The sequence below is a fragment of the Hippoglossus stenolepis genome, chromosome 5, assembly GCF_022539355.2.
Source record: "Hippoglossus stenolepis isolate QCI-W04-F060 chromosome 5, HSTE1.2, whole genome shotgun sequence".
Classification (NCBI taxonomy): domain Eukaryota; kingdom Metazoa; phylum Chordata; class Actinopteri; order Pleuronectiformes; family Pleuronectidae; genus Hippoglossus; species Hippoglossus stenolepis.
In genome coordinates, this window is record NC_061487.1 from 25,490,629 (window position 1) to 25,512,908 (window position 22,280).

The 22,280-nt window shown below is 43.0% G+C and overlaps 1 protein-coding gene across 1 annotated transcript in view; it reads left to right on the plus strand.

The window, feature by feature from the left end:
* The first annotated feature begins 213 nt into the window (after window positions 1-213).
* Window positions 214-22,280, plus strand: part of hydin (HYDIN axonemal central pair apparatus protein) — a 57,247-nt gene continuing 35,180 nt past the window's right edge. The window contains exons 1-18 of the mRNA XM_047339794.1: window positions 214-268; window positions 657-774; window positions 2,787-2,912; window positions 4,187-4,306; window positions 4,648-4,782; window positions 5,366-5,565; window positions 5,907-6,031; window positions 14,300-14,501; window positions 14,795-14,975; window positions 15,775-15,874; window positions 17,063-17,181; window positions 17,332-17,555; window positions 17,749-17,816; window positions 18,003-18,244; window positions 18,692-18,792; window positions 19,467-19,602; window positions 20,352-20,516; window positions 21,026-21,178. Of these exons, the coding sequence (XP_047195750.1) occupies window positions 673-774; window positions 2,787-2,912; window positions 4,187-4,306; window positions 4,648-4,782; window positions 5,366-5,565; window positions 5,907-6,031; window positions 14,300-14,501; window positions 14,795-14,975; window positions 15,775-15,874; window positions 17,063-17,181; window positions 17,332-17,555; window positions 17,749-17,816; window positions 18,003-18,244; window positions 18,692-18,792; window positions 19,467-19,602; window positions 20,352-20,516; window positions 21,026-21,178 (2,499 nt within the window). The 5' untranslated portion in view covers window positions 214-268; window positions 657-672. The remainder of the gene's footprint in view (window positions 269-656; window positions 775-2,786; window positions 2,913-4,186; window positions 4,307-4,647; window positions 4,783-5,365; window positions 5,566-5,906; window positions 6,032-14,299; window positions 14,502-14,794; window positions 14,976-15,774; window positions 15,875-17,062; window positions 17,182-17,331; window positions 17,556-17,748; window positions 17,817-18,002; window positions 18,245-18,691; window positions 18,793-19,466; window positions 19,603-20,351; window positions 20,517-21,025; window positions 21,179-22,280) is intronic.

Consider the following 22,280-nt stretch of genomic DNA (forward strand, 5'->3'; position numbering starts at 1 on the left):
TATAAAATGCAATTAATCTAAAAGTAAAAGCTGTGTATAAAATATGCCAAACGCGTCGATTATACTACTGTATAAACTAATAAAATGTTGAATAATCAAATAAATAGTAAAAAAAATTGCAGGTACCAGCCATTCACTGTTTGGACCAATCAGGGAACAGCTTACTGCGCGGTGGGCTGAGTGCGTTGCCACAGCAACAGACCACAACGCAGTGGAGCTGAGCGCCTGTGGCTGAAGAGGAGCGAGTTTTAACTCCTGTTCTCTGCTGGTAAGACTTTGATCTTTGGTTTCTAATGGTTCAACGAGTTAACACGTGGTGTCCGCCGTCAGGAGACGAAGTGACGAGCTCCCACAGGCAGAAGGAAACGTGTTAAAACTTATAACACACAGCGAGTCAGCAGGGAAACTGAAGGAGGGGGAAATGATTTCAGGAAGAAGTAACGGTAACAAGTCGTTCTGAAAGTGCGCAGATTGAAGTCAGGATGAAAGGATTTGGTGAAGAGGCTGTTAACTGTTAATGTTTGTTAGATAAACATCTTTTCCCATCTTCTCCTCTCCTCTCCTCTCCTCTCCTCTCCTCTCCTCTCCTCTCTCCTCTCCTCTCCCCCTCTCCTCTCTTCTCCTCTCCTCTCCTCTCCTCTCCTCTCCTCTTGCAGATGATTTGCTCTCTAGATGGCAGCCATTCAGATGACCACGCAGACAAAGCTGTCAAAGAGCAGAGAGTCTCTGCCTTACAGCCACAAACTTGTCCTGACGGAGGACAAGTCAAGAAGGGTGAGGACAGTATCATCTTGTTCTTCCCTCTTTTCTCCGTGAACTCATGTAACTTCACACATATCTAGAAATATATGAGATATTAAAACCGGGCTTATCTCAAGAATTAGAGACCAAGGAGCAATTTCCGGGGAATATATGTTTTAGACTTGGTCACATTTTTTTTTAAAAAGCTGCTTGAAATGACAGATTGTCCTAATAATGACCTTGGATTCTTACAGGGACTAAAAATCAATATGTGACTGCAGTGCTTTGTTGCAGTGTCTCCTGCTCAGCAAACTTCATGCCTCTGCTCCTCGGCTGCTTGTATCTGAGGAGGGAACAGGAGTGGGATACACTTTGTATTAGGGCCCCAGCACCGACTGTGATTGGCTGAACAGCGCCACCTAGAACGCAGCCCCTGAGTTTGCTTTCACAGATCTTCACGAAAATCAGTACACACATGTATCATGACCAGCCGAACCAAAAAGTCTCAAGGATACATGGGCCAACCTATTGCAAACTGGACATGTATGACAAGAGTCTCTGCATGATCACATCTGCACAGAAATCATGACTTAAAACCACAGCGCCCCCTGGTGGCAAAAGGACGTGTCTTGTTTTTTGCACATCTTACATTTGAATTAATTCCTCCTTGTTCATTGACCAAAACCATGTCAAACTTTGTCAGAAGGGCCTCAAGAAATTGATGATGAAGTCATATTGAAACTGTGAGTTTTTGTCAGTTAGTGCCCCCCCCAAAGACATTCATATGGTTGTAAGGAATGGGCATGGCAAAATAGCTGAATAGCGCCACCTAAAGTGCGATTCACTGACATGTAAAAAATAGGTAGGGACATGTGTCTTTTCATAACGAACAAAAAACTCTCTTCGATCGTTATGCTAGGCCAAACAGGAAGTCGGCCATTTTTAATTAGGTGGCCATTTTTGACCATTTTGTATTTGAACGAACTCCTCCTAGAGCTTTCATGAGATCAACTTTGATTTCGGTGATCATCATCTCAACCCCATGGAGATTAATACTAATTTAAAGTTTTAGTGTACGTCACACGGTCTGGCCGTGGGGTGGCGTCAGAGTTTGATGATTCACCAAAAAAGAAGGATACATTATAACGGCCTTAACAGCTCCATATATGTCAAAAGTAACTTCACTGGAAATTGTCCAATCAGCCCCAGATTGCTCAGAAGAAGAAGGCTCCTTTGATTGTATCTTCTATGTTATCAAAGGAACCTTTAATGATAGGGAAGATCATTAACAACAGGATAGGCTTGATCCTGTAGAACATAGTTAGTAGGTTCTCAGCATCAGAGATTTCAGACTCAGAATTAAGAATTCCATTCTCAATTTCCTCATCCTGTTCTTCATCCAGCATCTTTATCACCATGTCAGCCGTAAGTCTGAAATGACTGCGACTAGCCAAACACTCTGGATAAAGAAAATCAAAAGCATATTTTCAAATGCATATCAATCAGTCTATTAAGTACATACTGTTAAATATCCAGTTTTATTTTGTTGATCTAGCTATGGTTAGCTAGCCAGAAAAGAAGCTAGCTAGCTTACAGCTGGTTAGTATTGTACATATTTCTCTTTCAACACTTACTATTTAACTTTGCATCAGGTCCCAAGTTTGCAAGTCCTCGGGCAGCCCTAGTTTACAACTTGCTTTTCAGAGAGAATTATTTTAGTGGACTGAATAATAGAACAGAGTGTATTATGAATACACACCTTACTGGCAGCTATTGAATATTGCATATACAATAACCTCCTCTGCTACATTATTGATTTATATTTTAAGCTAAAATCCGTCTCTGACCCGACCTTGAAATAGACTGAGTGGAGTCAGATGTTTCTCTGCCTCTGGTGCACTGATAAAGAGGTGCCAGAGAATTGTGGGGAGAGGATACTAAGACATCATGCTGCGGATGGTGGTGGGGGGGGGGGTGCTCAGGAGACAGGAAACAGTCTATCCAGTCCAGATAGCTTAATAAACTGTGCTGCTGTGTGTTTGCAGGTGACTCCATCTGTTTACTCCCAGGAAATGTTACAGTCCACCGAGGAGCGCCTGGCAAACACCAAGGAGATGCACCCGCCCCGGATCCTGGAGCTGCTCGACATGAGCAAGACGACACATCACAAAGTAACTGCGTGCTAATGTTGGGGTCCCACACGATGCACAAAAATGAAACAAAATATTTAGGAGAGACCCGCCAGAAAAAAGGACTGAGGATGGCTCAGTGATGGTGAAAGATTACAGTAGGAACTGATGACTGTGATGATGTAACCAGTCAGACAGGCTGTTATATGAAGTTAAAGCATGTGCTGGATAAAAGCTAGACATGCAATTGCTATTACAATAGCTGTCTACAGACAAGCTTCAGCTTCAGACTTTCATCCTAATGATAATAAAACCCTGGAGACTCCTATATGACATTTGCGTCTCAAACAAATGAAGTAATCAAAGCCACATTTGGTTTCGACAAGCTGTCCTCTCACTACAAAGGACTTGCAGACATTATATAATAAAGTATAGAAAAATACGTACTCTTGAGATATAAATATACATGTATTTAAATAAAAATAACTCAATGACACTTTTTGGAAAGGTGGATGTGAACAGAAAAAGACTAAATGTTCAAACTTCTCATAATTTGATCAGTAATCCTCTGCATACAGAGCATGTACCGTCTGCTGAGGTCATTCACACTGTACCTAAGCTGCCCCCCCACCCTTAGTCAGCAAGCACTAATTGATGGGCAGAGGGCAGCCAATGTGACTGGATTCTCTATACCCTTTAAGTCAGAATTTAATGGAGGGCTCGGGGGGGGGGAACATGCTATTAAAAGTTTGGGAAATGCCTATGAAACGAATAATGCCCCCTTCATCATAACTAGGACACATTTTGCAACTCCCTCTGTTCACATTCTCTCAATGTTTATTAAATATGCAAATGTAATGGGACTGACCTCCACTGTAGGAGGTAAGAAGGAGCAATGACCAGCAGGATCCTGGAAGCACATTCTATACAATGTTAGAAGATAGAAGAAAAGAATTCAGGTTAACTTTGAGAGGCATTTCATTAGACATATCATACAGTGTCAGTCAATGGAATCAATCGGGTTGAAGTTTCAGACCAACGCAGTTTTCCCGTCCAGCACATATGTTGTTTAAAGGCTCGTGCGCTCGCACCCATCAGATCAGGGGCTCGTTTGTTCAGGTGCAACGTTGGCAGTGTTACATTTGTTATTTTGAGGCTCCAAAGAGTTCTTGGCTCACACCCCCAAACTATTTGGAGTCCCTTAATTGTCTGTGACTCTGACATTTTACTAAATATTTCTAAGGAAAGCCACATTTCGATCTGCATTATTTATAGCGTGTGTGTGTGTGTGTGTGTGTGTGTGTGTGTGTTTTCAGTTGTCCTTGGTGGACGTAGACCAGGCACTTTTCCAGCCCTGCCCATCCGAGCTGTGCTTCCAGAACTTCTCTCCTGCACAGACCTACAAGCTGCCGCTAATCCTCTTCAACATGGACAAGGTCTGTGATGAATAAATACACACAAACAACATGGCTGCAGAGCCGATGCTGCAATCAAGAGGGGCTGTGAATTGGAACAACCGCCAACAGTCCAACTTTTTGAACAGCTTTGACCTTAGCAGCAGAAAAAGGGGTTTACGTGTGTGTGTGTTTTTGTTTTTGTGTGTGTGTCACCGGGTGTGAGTTGTGTTTAAAGACTTCAGAATGATTGGAAAAAGTTATGGGGGATTGGAGGAGATCTATCGCTGCAATTTGAACTAGACACAATCAAGTAATGATGAATAAATCATCACGTGTGTGTGTGTGTCTATATTTGTCGCTGTGTGTCATTTTCTTTCAAGGTTTCTCGACAAGTGAAGCTGGAGCTGGAGATCTCAGAGTATTTCCATGTGGGCGGCTCAAAGGATTCAGTTAGCAAGGTTGCACCAGGAATGTCTACGACTTTCACTGTATGCTTCACCCCGCAGGAGAACAAGGTACAGCAGAGAGGGGGTGGACTGCTTTACAGAGTTATCATTCACAGGAGGACAGGGGGAGCACAATAAAGTATCATGGTAACATGTTGATATGGAATTTAGATCAGATGAGTGAATGAAGCTGTAATCAGACCTGCGGCGAAGCAGAGGAGAGGGTGTGGGTAAGAATGTGATATGAATTAAATGGATGCAATTATCTTGCATTGATATTTCAAGCACAAATCTCTTTTAACAGCAAGTTCAGATTGACAAGGTCAAGAGTCAGGCATCGAGTTACACCGGCACATCCTTTTGTCGTCTCTTGTCCTGATACTTTGGGTGAAAGTGAAAACTGAGAAGCAAAGGTCAACATGAAATGTAGCAAATGTTAAAAGGTAACATAATCACTTATGTGTGTCATGGCTGTTTCATCGTGGTCAACACACGATGCTGTGATTCAGGGACATGTCAGTCTGTTAGCATAGCAGTAGAGCATAACGACAGGTTTGTGGCTGCTTTGCTAAGTGGTATGCAGCCATGTTGAATTAAAAGAAAGTACATCAAACAAAGGTTTGCTCTGTATGTTCGTTGTTTTTCTGTTCAGGACTACCACCACAGGCTGGTTTTCGTGACCGAGAGGGAGCGGTTCGAGGTGCCAGTCCGTGCCATCGGGCCACGGGCCATCCTTGACTTCCGAGATGAGCTCCATCTACCGCTCTGTCCCGTGAAAGCCTCCACAGAGAGGACTCAGCTAGTCCGCAACATAGGAAACCGCATGGCTAAGTTCAAGCTGCACACACAAAGGTTAGAGTCGAAACACACCCACTTTATGTCTGATGTGTTTGAGCGATTTGATATTTTACCATCTGTTTAAATCTATAAAGCCGTTATTAGCTAACCCTCAAGAACGCTATAACTGTAACTGCAATCTGAATTAGGTTAATATTTAAGTATCATTTAAAGTAATACTACTACTACTACTACTACTACTACTGATTATGAGTAAAAGGTTTATTAAACATTTTGGTTTCTTTTTTTGTTGTTCATTCTACTACAGTATATATAATAATAAACTGAATGTTCAATATATAAAACCCTGAGCCTGTTTTCATTCCTCACTGTGAAACCATTGTATTTTACTCCAGGCCTTTCTCGGTGACGCCCTCCTCTGGGACTCTTGATATAGGCGAGAGCATGCAGGTGACGGTGAATTTCCACCCAGTGACCACAGGAGACCACAGCCAGGACCTGCACCTGCACTACCACACTGGTGAGAGAAAACCCAGGCGTCTGAAAACAAACAAAACTACAAACACTGTGCCACAAATAACTTCAAAAGGAGCTGCAGCCTCTGTCGACTGTACGATGACATCATTTCTTGATTTCCTAGAGTAGGAGTATGAGTAAAAAATTTAAAAGTTGTAAAATATTCATTTCTGACGTATCAGCTTATACATATTTTATCTTACAAATGACCTTGTCACAGTGCGTTTCTCCTCCGCTGTGTTATTCTTTCCTCGAATCCAGAAACATTAAATGTAAGAATACTCCGACCTCCTCCATGGATGGGAGGTTGTGAGTTTTTAGATTTACTCATCCATCAAAATGGGCTTTTTCAGTCTTGCTCTTTTTGTGAAACACCATCACAGAAACTGATTTAATTTGGGTTCATCAAATTCTCATTATTCCATATTCTAACCTTACTTTATTTTTTATAACACACATATATATTATAACGTCAGTACACATTTTCCTATGGAAACCTGTAGGTGGGCGTGTAGCATCCTCAAGCTCCCGGTCAAGCTCCACCCCCCACTCCACTTAATATGGTTACTGAACACTTGATACTCACACACACACACACACACACACACACACACACACACACACACACACACACACACACACACACACACACACACACAAATATAAACCCAAACAGTGAGACTTGAAACTATGAAATAAGTGTCTCAACAACAAAATACATTGTACTGTATCGGTTATGGGGTGATGGGTTGGCACACACACACACGCTCACACACGCTCACACACACGCACACACACACACACGCACGCACACACACACACACACACACACACACACACACACACACACACACACACACACACACACACGAAGCAGAGATTCGATCAAAGCAGTTTGTATAATCTGCATAATCAGCAGTGTCGAATAGTGTGGAACTAAAAGTATGAATGTGTTTGTAATTATCACTGAGGTAAAGACCATAATGAGATAAGGGACGCGTGCACACGCACACACACACACGTACACACACGGTCATTGTTGCATATTTGGATTTTTTAATGTTTCCTATCCACATAGGTATATACCTGTAGCAGCCCGGCACAGCTAGATTCCCTGAGCTGATCCAATTAACTGCTCATTGTCTCCTCTCTAATTGTCGTCTTTTTTGCTGCCTAATTTAAATCGAATACCCTGTGTGTGTGTGCAGGTTTAAATACAGACTGTTTTGAACTGGAATAACCTTTGACCTTTAGTAGATGAACCGATACTAACAGGCTACTTTCGGGCTCGTGTGTGTGTGTTTGGACGGGAGCGTGAAGTCAAAGGTGAAATAAGTAATGGTAATGAAAGGAGGATCTATAACGTCCTCAGGGAGCAGGGCTGTGAGCGTGGTGGGGATTGAGCCCATGACGACCGGGTTGTATAGTATCTATAGCTCAGTTCAGCTTTCTCTAAGGGCCTGTTAGCTCTCCTCTCCTCTCCTCTCCTCTCGTCTCCTCTCCTCTCCTCTCCTCTCCTCTCCTCTCCTCTCCTCTCCTCTCCTCTCCTCTCCTCTCCTCCCTCCTCTCTCCTCCCTCCCCTATGCATCAACAAAGATACACCATCTCTTATTGCCTCGCTGCTACTCAAAGCCTACAGAAAAACACACGATTACCAGTGCTTGTACACCACTGTGAGTTTTCTGTAGATATTGTGATATTGTGATACAGATTTCTCAATCTCTTTCATCAGGTTAAATATGAATGTATGAATATTAATAATTTTTTCCTTGAAAAGCTAGCAAGAGCCGGCAGAACGAACCACACATGTACGTGCACAACCTGACCACTGCTAGAAGCCAACTTATGTCTGACCCGCTCGCTAACTTCTGACTATCAGCTCTGCTTCAGTGGTTTATGTCTCCTCGGGTTGTGAAGCCTGCTGCCATGCGCAGTGAGAGCGCGGGCAGTACGCTAACGAATTCAAACAGAATGAAATAATTGGTTGTGTTTATCACAGTCCTACAAGGGTCACTGGCTTTTTGGAAAGAAATTCAGACAAATTTATCTATTGATGGCTAATGAGATGTGAAGAGAATTTCAACAGATAAGATAAAAGTGTATTTCAGAAACATCTTCCCAACTCTATCATTTATCCTTTATCTATTTATTTATCCATAATAATTAATTTCATGTATTGCTTAGTGAATTCTCATTTTAATAACTTTCTAAGTCACTTCTTGTAGCAGATCTGCTCATTTGTCGTAACCTTGTTAGTCGTATTCTTTGTGGAGGGACTCGACCCTCTCTTTCACCGCACTGAAGCTGAAAGTTTGCACCCGGTGGTCAGTCGTAGCCTCGGTTGCCTTCACAATTAGCCAGACTCCTTAACATCAAAGGCAAGAAGGCAAAGCTTTTGACTTTCCCTGAACACACACACTGGGATCAATTAGAGGTAAAAAGGAGAAAGTTGCTTGAAAACATCAGTGCGTGGCTTTTTATCCTGTTCAGCAAAAACTGCACAAACTGGGGCTTTGACTAAAAGCTCACACCCTACACACACAGTTAGAGAATGACATCGTAAAATAGTGGTTTTTAATTCTCCTTATGGGTTGAAAACATTTAATTTTAAAGTGTTTCAATGCAGTTTCATCAGAACACCAGCTTACGGCATCTTGGCAAACCCGAGCCAGTTCTATACCGCACGCTGTTATGATGGGAACGAAGACATTTCTCATTTCATATGTTCTTGCAGCTTAACCCTGCCAGCTGAAAATAGCAACAGCAAACAGCAGTGGCTAGGTTGATAAAGTGAAGAGATCCAAGCTGCCCACATCAAAGTCTCCTCTTAAGATGATTTCAGATGCACAGCTGCCTTAAAGTCGTGGAAAAATCCCCGGATATTTAACAAATACAGTAAAACAGCTGTATGTGACGCAGAGGAGAAAAAGACTTGTTAGCTTTGCATCTCCTGGGCTGATCACAGTGCACCAGCTCCATTTTCACCATATGTGCGAGTGTGAGAGAGAAAATTCAGCATCGTGCTGATACCACAGTTTTTTTTTATCTGTTATCAGTTATCATTAGTCCTTAAATTCCACCACGACAAAGTCACCTTGTGCAAAACCAGCCAGTTTATGATAATGGTGGATGAAAGCCGAACTGTCCTGACTTCTTATTTATCCATTTGAGTTTATCTTTTAATTATTGTGATGCCGTTCCCCAGAGCAGAGGGAGAGAGACGTGATGAAAGATTCATGTGGAGCTCTTTAATGTGGATTGTTTTGGGGGTGAAACTTACTGTAGCTCTCCAGTGCTTTTGTTTTTTGCCTGCGTGTGTGACCTTACGTAAATCTACGTAAATCAGCAGATCAGCTGCAGCATTAAGGTTTTATAATGGGAGGGCGAGCCCGCGTCCAGAACACCACTTACAGCCCATCAGGAGACTATCATTTTTAATTTAGCACCTTTCCCTGGCTCCCTCTCTCTCATGTATGTTTCAGGTCAGAAGCCTGGTGCAGAAGCCTTACTCTGTGGAGGCTCCACCTCAGCATGAGCCGACACAGCTTGTGTGTGTGAACACGTGTGTTGTGGCAATTTGCATGTGCAGTACAACGCACTTCTTACACTCGTACAGGCGACGTCTTTATTTTCCTAAACGCCACGGATGCTTTACATATAGAGGCTGCTCAGCTCACCAGCCTTCCTTCATTGGCGTGTTAGACAATCCTTGATCAGTCTTAAAAGTGAGTGAAGACAGTGCTGCTCCAGTAGCACACACACCCCCCCCCACCAACACCCTTCCCCTCTCTCACTCCGCTGATTTAAATGAAAAGACGGGCAGCTCTTAGGAAGTGCTGAGGCATCTGCTTTGACAGGGCTGTCGCACCGAGGGGACTTCAGCACAGCAGCCTTTTAGAGAAAGCAACACACGCACACACACACACACACACACACACACACACACACACACACACACACACACACACACACACACACACACACACACACACACACACACAGCGAGCAGCTCATAAACAAACACACATTCTCAAATGTAAGAACGAGCATGTTTGTCCACACGCACACTGCAGAGCCTTTGTTTGTGCTGCGATCACAGGTAGCTGGAGGGGGTTGCAAAGTTCTCCTTGTGCGATAGAGAAATAATGGGAAGAGGAAGCGAGCAGGGGGGAAGACGGGTTGGTGGACCGCCAGGATGAAAGCTTGGCAATAAGCTGCAGCTCTCCCTGCCTGTCAACTGCTGTCATCGCTCTCAGAACCTGCGAGATAATTGCTTTTCTTTCTGTATTACCCAATCCGTCTCTTTCCTCTCCCTCATTTCCTTCTTTCACTCATCCTCTGTCTGCTATGTTCTCCTTTCTCTCCTCTTCTCTTTTTATTCTCCTCGAGATCTCACGGCCCCATCGTCTCTCTTTCCCACAGAGTGAAAGCAAAGGACTGGCTCTCCTGTGGAACTTCACCATGCGTTTTGTTCCCCCCTCCTGCCTCTTGGTACATGATGGAAATCTCAGTGATAATTGGCCTGTTGGAAGCTAACATGAGCACTCCTTGAATTCTAATGTGTTTTTTCTTGAGGGCAAGCAAAGTGAGTGTTTAGATCTTACCAGGCTACATTTGTCATGGTCAGGTTTCATCCACCCCCCCCCTCCACCACGAAGGCTGGTCAGTGTAGATGCATCTAAAAGCTAAATAAGTCACACTGGGACAGTTCTAACACGACTGAGGCTTTCATACAACTCAGAAAGAAGGTATCTCAGTGCCCTATCAATTGTTTCTGATCACAAAGTGAAAACTTAAATGAGGATCTCAGCTGAACTCTCCTCATTAAGGAATGAAGAAAACAAATAAATATCACACAGCTCAAGGTGGTTTGCAAATAATTAATGATTAGCTGAAGTCAATTTCATTTAAACTTTCATTTAAACTTTAGAGGAACTTTTGCGTAAACAGAGGAAGTCGTGTTCAATTCCTGCTGCAACGATCGTCAGTACTTGTACATTTTAGATCTTCAAAACAAAACAACACAACACAACATTAACATTGCTAAACAGATTAAATACCTGTTAGATCATGTTGTAGCAACACAACACAGGGTCGTTCTTTGAAAGAGTTGAACCAGACTCAACTTTAGTAACGTTATCCAAAAAAAAACACTGCATTGACCAGTCAAATACATGCAAACACAAATTCCTGATGGATTAATATGTAACACAAATATCTGAGGCATACAGTCAAGAATAATCCATGACACCATTTTAAGTATGAGCCAAATATCAAGTTTGTCACAAAACTACACACGTTCATCTCTTTAATATGAACAATATAAACCCCATTTTATCTAATTCACACACTTACATTTTTGTCCATGTTTTTATTCACAATGGACATCTGTTCTTTTGCCTCCCATGACCGTAGACTGTAAATAAAAATGGACGCAGACTCAGGCTTGATTTCAAATTCCTGCCTCCGACTTACAGGGCTTTAAATGATCCGTCCCACATCTCCAGTGTTATTACTCAATTTAATTAATTTCACCCTTTACTGTACATTCTCTTGAGTCTGGTGACTTAACACTTCACAGATTTATTAAAGTCTTCAGAAGGTAGCACCTCTGCTTACTGAGCTTCACTTCTCTTGACTCTACGCTATGCAAATTCAGGAAGTGGGCTCTATTGAGATTTTCAAGTCTGGGTTTGAAACCTACTTATTTCCCTTTGCCCTGACCCGTCCTAATTTCACTGAGCGGGTTGTCATTGAAGTGATTCTACTTTAAATACGTTAATAATTTACATAATCTCTTATCCTATTGTTGTAGACTTGTGCAGACTCTCAGATGTGCACTTTAAATAAACTGAGGTTGAAGATGGAAATGGAGCTGAATTGATTTGATAGGTGTCTCGACTTGTCTGTTGTTGTGTTTGTGCAGCTCTACAGTTTGGAGTCAGTCATTCGGGTTTAACTCTGACTAACTGTCATAATTTCTGTCATTATCATTGTTGCATGTTGAGTAAGATACATAAAGTGTAATTTGTTGTCATCATAGTAACCAATCAACAAGGGTGGAGATCTTTGGCTGCACTCCGTGTGTGTGTGTTTTACTTATGTTGTGGGGAACCAAATCTGTTTACACAGTAACATTATGGGGACTTAAAGCAAGTCTCCATATTGGAAATCATTAAATATTAAGGTGAAGACATGTTTTAAGGTTAGGTTAAAATGAAGGGTTAGGTTTAGGTTAATGTTAGAGTTAGAGAGGATAATGGTAAAATGTAGGTTTAGGGTTAGTTTTAGGTAAGTATGGTTAAAGTTAGAGTAAGTCTTCAGGAAATCTATATAAGTCAATGTAATGTCTTAGGCAGCGTAGAAAATTATATAAAAAATGTAATGGGTTAGGGTTAGGGGTAAATCATCTGAAAATAAAACAAAACCAAAAACTTGTGTTTTAAGTTGTAAAACTTCAGCTAAAGTCAAATAATGTATGATTACATTATTTATATATTGCTAACATATACATAACATTCATTGTGGCTGTAAAACACCAACTTTTAGCTTGTGAAGAGTTTATGAATCCAAGCAACTTTACCAGTAGCTGTTAAAGGGTGTTTACTGCCCAGTAGCTGGTGGCATCTGTTTCCCAGTTTCATTCTGCAGACGCAGGCCTGAACCTGCTGACCTGCAGCAGTACACCTGGATGTATGGGTGTGGTTTTATTTTGGCAACTTTGCATCGTGTCCTTGTTTATTTCATCACTCTTAGTTTTTACATCAGTGGAAATACACTAGTGTCATTTCAGTCCACAGCTATTATTTATTCTCCGTCAAACCTGAGTCCAGTTTCTGTTACTTGGCAAAGAGCAGGATTTCAGAGCAGTTGTCTCTCAGTCCCGGTGAGTCCGGTGCTCATTGTGTTCAGATCAAAGTGAGGACATGTGAGAATAAAGTTGTAAGTAAGAAGTAATCAATGGCAACTCTCCACGGTGCTTCTGGCTAAAGACAAACATTGAAAAGCACAACAATCACACAGAAAATGAGAAAAAGCCAGAACTGCTTTCAGATGACAAAACCCTCCACGTCACTTTGATCCCAGTTTTCATTTGTAGTAATTTTATTGACCAAGGTATCTGTGTTTTTAAAATGCACAAGACAAATTAATTATGAATGACAAAAACAGGGCGACAGAGAACCCTGTGGAGCTCAGAGCCAAGTGTTCAGAATTCAGACATTCCCTGGTATTGTACCCAGTGGGCTCCCTGTGTGAGTCAGGTTGGACCGACTGATTTGAAAGGAGAAACCTCGGCAGGTATACAAATATAAATTATCTCAGGATAAGGAGAGTTTTTTTCCAGGAGCTAAATCCCCCGTCCTGATTTGAATGTAAACAAACACTCACTGAATTTACATACAACTTTGTTCTTGGTGGCTTCATACAAAACTTAGTTTTGCATCTTATTTTTGTTGCTTGTTATTGTTGCTCTTTCTCCCTCTGTTGGAAGTGTGCACACTGTGATGGTGGCCCGGTGCTGCTACCACAGAGACTCATTAGATGTCTTACTAACCATTAAGGACTTTTTCTCTGGCGGCTTGTGGTTTCCAGACTTTACTCCAGAGATCCATATTTTGTAATGTGTTGTGCTGGGAAATCCTATTTCCCTTAAATCTGCTACATTATGATTCAAACCATTCACCTCTGCGGTGTGTCCTCGTCCTCCACTGTGGCTGTCTGCTCTATTCACTGCTCGCATCAGGCCTGAGACTGCAGGGGCTCCTCAGTGGTTTGGATTTTGTTGCTCCCAGTTTAAACCTGTTTGTGCAATAGTGTGCATCAGTGTGTAAATGCCCCTCCACGCAACCACAGGTCACGAACTCCATTCCATTAGGTTACTTCGTAAATAAGCAAAAACAGAAAACTAGCAAGAGACTTATTTATGCTTTTGCAACATTTTCACCAATGATAATTCAGTATGTGGCATCAGTTTAATGGGCTTACATGTGTCGGCCTCAAGAGGGAAATTGTTTATTCAAATGATTGGTTGTGCTCTTGAAAGGCCCAGTGAACGATCAAGCTGTGTGAACATGGTTTTCTCCTTCAGAGATCAGGTTTTTGCAAAAGTTTGTAGTTTTCCTCGTCTGGTAATTGACTTGATTAAGTGTAAAAATCCAATGGCACTAAAAATCGTCATCAGATTAAACAGACAAGAGAATAAATAATATCTTAAAATCAATTCTACAATCCACCTGTATTCTCTGTGGTTTGACGTGTTTCTTCTTCTCAGGTGAGGACGTGTGCATCAGCCTGTACGGAGCTTGTGAGGAGATGAACTTGAATCTAAATCCAGACTCTATCGTGTTGACCAACACTTACATCTCCATGGCCAACGTAAACAACGTGTCTCTCACCAACACCAGTGACATCCCCATTCGCTACTGCTGGTCAGTGTGGCCCAGCCAGGAAGAGGAGGACCTGTGCTTATTGAGGTAATGGGACACAGCCAGTACCGAGCTGTGCTTTTGAATGGATTTTATTTCAAAGTGTGATCTGTGTAAGCCACACCTCTGTCTCTCGCTGCATTCATGTAGAAAGTAGAATTAGCTGCAGAGCTGATTCTCCTTTGTACCAGAGCATGTGTTGCCAGAAATAGCTCAGGTGTCCATCACTTCCTTTTCTGTCGGCAACACTTTGTTCTTTACCTGCTTCATTTTCTCTCTGACCCTTCTTGTTCCTCTCTTTGCTTTGTCTTTCACCATCCCCTCTCCCCCCCACTCTCCAGGGAGAGCTCAGTGCTCCAGCAGAAGGAGGAGGAGGAAAAGGAGCGGTTGCTTCTTCAGTGTGAGTCTGACCCTACGGCCATCCACCCCCTGCTGGCCAGAGCTGTGCAGGAATGTAGGAGCCAGGATGCAAAGGAGCACCTCCTGGCCCTGTCACACAGCTGCATTACCGTGGATCCAATGGTGTGTGTTCATGTGACCCCTCTTCTTGTCTCTCGATAGCCTCTCCCTCTTGCTGCCTGCAAATATGTAAATGGTCTCTGAGAATCTGCTGTGGATTCCCCCTAAAACGATGAGAAGATCAGAATTAGCTCTGCCACACACAGTTAGGACACGTCACTGTTGTCAGTATTTAAATTCAGTCTGACTCCTACAGTGACAGGAGGGTCACAGACCAGCCCCCTTCCTACCGAGGGACCTTCAGGTAGTCTGACCTGTTCTGACACTGCCCCCTCCCTTTTCTGCCAGTGTCTCCTCGGCTCAGCTCAGCCAGGTTCCCTGGACAGAGGGAAGGGGAGGAGAATGAAAAACATTTCATTCTCCTGCCCTCTCAGGACAGTAAAAGGAGGGGGGGAGGAGAGAGTAAACAGTCTGCAGGCCAGTCACAAAACAAACTTCAAGAGGGCATTTGAGAGAAATGGAAACACGTACTATGCACACACATCCGTACACACACACACACACACACACACACACACACACACACACACACACACACACACACACACACACACACACACACACACACACACACACACACTTATTGGGAAGTCTTAGATGCAGTTAGTGCTTGTTTAGAGTTCAGCCCGACTGAAAGCACCAATCAACTTCCACATTGTTTCCTACTCTGACATTATTTGCAGTTGAATCAGGTTGTCAGCATCAACCAATGATTTTCTCTACGTGAAAACGTGCATTTTTCTGCTTTTTATATCCTTTCAGTAAAATAACCATTGTTTCCTTTTACCTCCACGTGGCTCAGGAAGGTGAAATATGGCCCAACGTCACTGCACAGTTCAACATCGTCTTCAAGCCGGAGGAGTCCAAGCTCTACCAACAGACCATATACTGTGATGTCACAGGTCAGTGTCTACCTGGAACATGCGTCCAAATACAATACACAAGCACAGTGTTGGGTTCATCATTTCAATACACTAACAGTTATCACTGCTTAGCCTGTAGCCGCACTAGCAGCACGGTGGTTTAACGTGAATATTCCCCCTAATAAATACAAATATACTCATGAGCTCCCCATGTTAGCATGTCAGCAAGCTGTCCACTGATTCTGTCATCACAGGGCACTGCTCCAGTGAAGAGTAATCTGGGTTTATCTTGGCTGATTTCAGATTGAATTATGACTAAGCTCCGAATTGTGTATGTCGGCCCCACAGTTCTCTTTATTTTGTTTAAACCAAATCCCTCTGAGAACCAGAGGAAAACCACTTTCTTTGGTTTGTTCCTCAGCACCTGTGAATTGATTGTTTTAACAGCTTCAAGAGGACCGTACACCCCTTACTGTGAATCTATAGCTTTGTCTCCCTCATAAAGGATCCTCCGTCCCTCAGTGAGTTGAGCCTCGGTGCAGACAGACACGTCTGGGTAGCAAACCATGTCTGTTGAGTTACTGTCAGAGGACAACTGCTCCTCTCGGGGTGTCTCCTCTCCTCTGGTGTATGATATCCACAATCAAACTACTTAGTTGAATCACCACAGATTAACCCCCCCCGACCTGGAGGACTCTTTGTTACTTGATCTAATTTTCATATGAGTCAATCCAGTCACCAGGCGCCAGTATGTTCACCTCATCCCAGTGGTAGAAAAAAGGTTGTTGGCAAATTTGCATGTGGCCTTCACGTGTGTCTTCTGAGCCGGAGGCCAGATTTACATGAATTTCCATGTTCTCTGAGGTGGGGGGGGATGACCTGATCAGTCCACGGCGATGGCAGCTGGACTTTAGATGACTCTACCCTGACTCCTCACTTTGCAAAAAGCTTTATTAGCAAAACAAAAGGACAGAGCTCCCATGGCTGAGTCTACAGTGAAAGAAGTGGACGGACGTAGCAGCAAATCAAATGTTTACCAAAGAGTTTAGACATTTTTGTATTTGGCCAATCTTTTAACCGAAAACATAAAAGCAACCTGCAGCCTGTGTATTTTGTTATTACACTTCTCACCTCCGTGTTTCCTTTTCCTCTCGCACCGTCTTTCTGTTCCTCTGCCTCTGACTTGATAATTCATATTTCCTATGTCCGTCCTTTATCTACTCTCAGGTCGTGAATCTCGGTTACCTCTCATAATCCAGGCTGAGGGCATGGGACCGAAACTCCACCTCAACTACAACCTGTTGGATATGAAAAATGTTTTCATCAGCAGCAAAAACAGTTTTGAGGTGAGAAAGTTAAGGCAACGCGACAGTTGCATGGTAAAGTGGTTAGCACTAAAAATAAATGTTACACATACATTGTATTTACTTGATTAGAGCGGGACTCGAACAAGATAAACACGATCCCAGAGTTGAACGATCCTTGTTTTTGTCCAGGTACTGGTGTCCAACAAGGGGCTGATTGATGCCCCCTTCCAGCTGTCGTGTCCCGACACCACTTTGGGCCGCTGTTTCTCCTTCAGTCCCGAGGAAGGTGTCATTCCCTCTGGGGGCTGCCAGATTGTGGAGGTCACCTTCCACAGTCGCATCCTGGGAACCTTCTCTGAGGACTTGCTGCTGGCTGTCACAGGGCAGCCCAAACCACTTACCTTGACCTTCAGGTGAAGTTAGCCAGTGTTGTATCTCAGATTGTAAAGGAACTTTCTGAATTATCTAAACAAGTGTATTTAAACTCATTTTGTGGCAGGGTTACTAATAGAAATGTCACTTTCCACCAAATGCACGATGCTCTTTAAGAATCCTTCAACTCTCTGTCGGTGTTTCTCATGTGCACGTCTATGTCCTCACTTCCAGGGGCTGCGTCGTTGGTCCCACATTCCACTTCAATGTCTCAGAGCTCAATTTTGGAGACGTGGCCTTCGGTGGGTAACAACTTTTTCCCTGTGTTCATTAATTTGCTTTATGAGATAAACTATACTCTTCACAACATGCAGAAAGAAGTTTTTTCCACCTCATACTCCTTTTATTACTTTCTTCCTACCATTGCAATCTTTATTTAGTTTCCTCATATTTACTGTTTTTCACCCCGTCTCTTTCTCTCTCTGCAGGCTTCCCACTTACAGCGGTTTGCACCCTCTTCAATACCTCTCTGGTGCCGATGACCTTTGCCCTCCGTGTCCTTGGAGATGGGCTGGGATCGCCGAGTGTTAATGGTTCCCAACAGGTATCTGAGATGTCCAGAAACAATTGGCGAAGCAGCGCTGCCAGAGACATTCATGCACGGCCTGTGGAGTTCACCGTCAACCCTGCTGTCGGCTCTGTCCGTGCCTTGTCCGATGTGACCATAAAGGTAGGTTAAAAAATTTAGGAATAAGCCAAATAAATGTATATACATTGTTCTCTGTGTTAATTTGATAAACTACACAGCGGTTAAAACGTACCCGACCCAACCCCTGTGCCGCCATAGCTGTCAATGTGTAACACAACTTCTTTGTTGGGTACTTGAGGGGAAGATTGTGCCGAGTCATGTCATTCCGAGAAAGAGAGATCATGCATTTTATGTGATTGAAAAAACAATCGCACACAATACACACACATGCAATTTTTCAGTACATTTAAAGTCATTTCCAGTTTATCTTAACCTTTAACAACAAACCTGCTTTTGATTACAGTGTTTACAGTGTGTGTGTGTGTGTGTGTGTGTGTGTGTGTGTGTGTGTGTGTGTGTGTGTGTGTGTGTGTGTGTGTGTGTGTGTGTGTGTGTGTGTGTGTGTGTGTGTGTGTGTTATATTTGCAGGTGACGCTGTGCTCCAACACGGCCGGGAGCTACAGGCTGGCGCTGGTGGTGGATGTCGAAGGTGTCGGGGAGGAGATCATGACTCTGCCCATCAATGCCAGGTCTGAAGTGCAAATGCACAAATGATTTAATGTACAATCACACACCCGTTGAAGTTAGTTGCACATTTAGATCATAAACACAGATTTTTTTTCCTGAAGTGCCATAAAACGGCTTGATCTTGATCTACTGAAAAAATGAATGAATAAAAATGAACCACCCTCCCTCTGTCCTCGTTAGATCGCATATCATCTCCTCCCAAATGATAAATATGAAAATGTGTTCTGACATTACAGTTGTGTCACAAGGTGCCATAAGGCAGCAGAGCTTTATCTTGATTCTTACAAACTCTCTTATCAGCCTTTCTTTGAAACTACAGTAAGTTTTCCCTGGCAGTCACCTCTGTTGTGCTGCCGCTGATGCTTTGACAAGCTGTGAATGAAAGTCCATTGAACCTGCTCACAGGTGTCGACAAATCAGCCAAGTCTGTGTTAAATATTCAGAGCCTAATTTGCATGATAATACATTTGAATGTCACCTGCACCATCTCTCAGAACGGGGCGGTAATCTCACTTCCTCACGGCAATCACCGTCATTGTAAATTTATGAAACAGTTCTAATTAATAGTCTGTCGTTTTGGCACGACGCCGGGCAATTACTGTTGTGATTCATAAATAAAGCCCTTTCTTCTCCCCTCTGTCGGCCGCCTCCTCCGTCTCTCTCTCCCCGATGATAGATGTGTTGTGCCTGAGATTGTGCTGGAGACCCCGGTGTTGGACTTTCAGAGATGTTTCCTCAATTACTCCTATGAACAGCAAGTGCGGCTCAGCAACCCCAGCACTCTGCCTGTCTGCTACGGGCTGCTCGACCAGGTGAGGTCACTGACGCTGTTGTAATAACGTGGTGTTTACAGGAGGAGATTAATAGAACAAGATCCGTCAAGGTCATTCATATTTAATACAGTGGCTCATTTCCAGCATTTCAGTGCTGCAACATAAAAAATGCTGATCTTTAACGCCTGATCTAAACATTTTTTAAATATACGTTACAGTTCCTCATTAAAACTAGACCAGAGTTATATACTTCTGTGTACTGATCCAAAATGTCTCCCTCAATTAATCCACCTGCTTTCTGGCATCATCACACTGGCTCTTTTGTTATCGGTTTGATCGAGAGACCCCTAGTGGCCAAAGTTACATATTGTATGTTTGAATATAATGTTTATTTTATAAAAAGTCCAACATTTTGGGAAACTCAAGAGTCAGATGAAAAGATGGATATCACTCTTCTGTCTTTTACAACTAAACTACAGCCACTAGCGCGTTAGCTTAGCATAAGAACTGGTAATCGAAGGGAAAGCTAAACAAACCAAACACGATGGTTTATTAATACGTCAATCTTATTTTTAAAATTGATGTCATCTCTTTAGTATTTATTACCGAATTAAGACCTAATCCTCTTAAAAATAAATCTAATTAAAAACATATTTGAGATAAAATACATAGAGCACAACTTGGTGGTGTATTTCTGTCTAATTTGATTTATGGCCCCAGTGGAGAGTTTTTAATCTGTATGCACAACAATAGATCTTAATTTCTACCTGTGAATTTTCTTCTATCAGGAATATGAGGAGAATCCATCACAGCTTTTTGGCAGTTCTCGACCCAGAGGAGTGATTTTCCCTCACACCTCAGAGACGGTTCCCGTGTTCCTGCTGACTAAGGCTGTTGGAAGGCTGCAGCACAGTCTACTTATAGCTGTGTATGGCAGTGCTCATCCACCCCTGGTCAGTGTGTGTGTGTGTGTGTGTGTGTGTGTGCGTCTGTGTGTCTCTATGTGTGTGCTCCCGGGTTATATCGGTGCACTTCCACTTCCTCCTGTGAAGTTAAGATATCCCACATATGGACGCTGCCATCTTGTGCTTTTGGCATCAATTGGAGCCAGAGTCTTTGCAGTAGTGATCATAGTGTGGAGCTGCAGTATTGAGCTGTCACAGCTGTCAATCTGGATGTTTCATCTTTCATAATTACAACAAACTTAACATGAACACTTACAGAAGAACGACCTAAGATGACAGAAACCATGTTTGAGAAAAAATACTGAATATTTATTTTGATCCATGTCCCGTCTGCTAACAGGGAGTAGGCAGAGTTGATCTGTACTGCAGCCAGCTTCACTGTAGCTGTCATATCGTCCATCTTCATATTCAGTCTAAGGTTGAATAGTGTGTTCACTTATGAATACCAGCAGCACTATCAAACTCTATTAACCTGCCTCTGTTGTGTTCTACCCTAGGAGGTGGTCTTGTCGAGTATTGGACAGGGTCCAGTTGTTCATGTTCAGAACCCACAGCTGGACTTTGGCAAAATCCCAGTTCTGACGGACGTCACCAGGACCCTCCACCTGTCGAACCAGTCCCCTACTCCAGCCAACTTCACGGCTCGCATGGTACAAACTTCTGCCAACAGCGACTCACCTCACACCTCACACACTGAATGAGAAGCATCAGGCAGGCGCACACTAAAAAGCATTTTTTACTGAAATGAAGATGAAAGAAGCAACTTTCCCAGCCCTCAGATCGAGGAGCAGAGTGTTACAGAGTCTAAAAGCATATGGTGATGAACTAAGAGCAGCATTACCTACTTTTACTGGTGATTTGTGTTTCCATTCACCAGCTGGATTTCTCTTATAAACGTTATGTCTGTCTTCCCCTGCTCCTGTGACTAATTCATTTTCAGTGGAACTGGATATGTAATTAATCAGTTAATGGGTTCAATGCCTTGTTAGCTCTTGAAATAATTAGTTGCCTGATCAATTCCAGCTCTATCCCCGGAGCATAAAGGATTTTCCTTATAAACCGGTCAGACGGCGACATTTGATCAATTAGCACTGACATAAATGTAAGAGACGATCAGGATCTGGCAAAGTAATCAAATAATTCTTACTCTTAACTGTCCTGCAGTTTCGGGTGTTTTGGACATTTAATGCACAAAATAGTTGTTTGATATTTACAGCACAATGTCAACCACAGCTCCACGTTTTCCTCTCGTTCACTTCTCCTGACACTGTCTTGTTTACAGTGTTACAGTCTTATAACGTGTTGCAAGATTGAATAGCTGAGTTCCACCTGTTTTTAACTTATCATGCTGACTCAGTGTAAACGAAACTCTAAACTCTGCGGCAACGTGATATCTACAATTCATCATATTGAGTGTTTCCCTTTGCCTCCTGAAAGCCCTTCCCTCACCGCCTTATCAGCGATGCCTGATATCCATCGGGAACAAACTTGTGACTGCAACCAATGCCTCAATACTTCCTACGCCGCCATAGACATGACCGTGCGCGCACAGAAACTCACACAAACACACACATACACAGGCAGCCCTGGTGTAACTGCAGTGGTGTGACCCTGTCCTCTCCTCTGCGGCAGCGTTGAGAGGGAGTTTCTCCTCTGCACTTTGAAGCATCAATCGATGCAGATTCTCCTGGAATTACATTACATCGAGCTCAATAGGCTGGCAGGGAGCCACACAAATAGACTTGATGACAG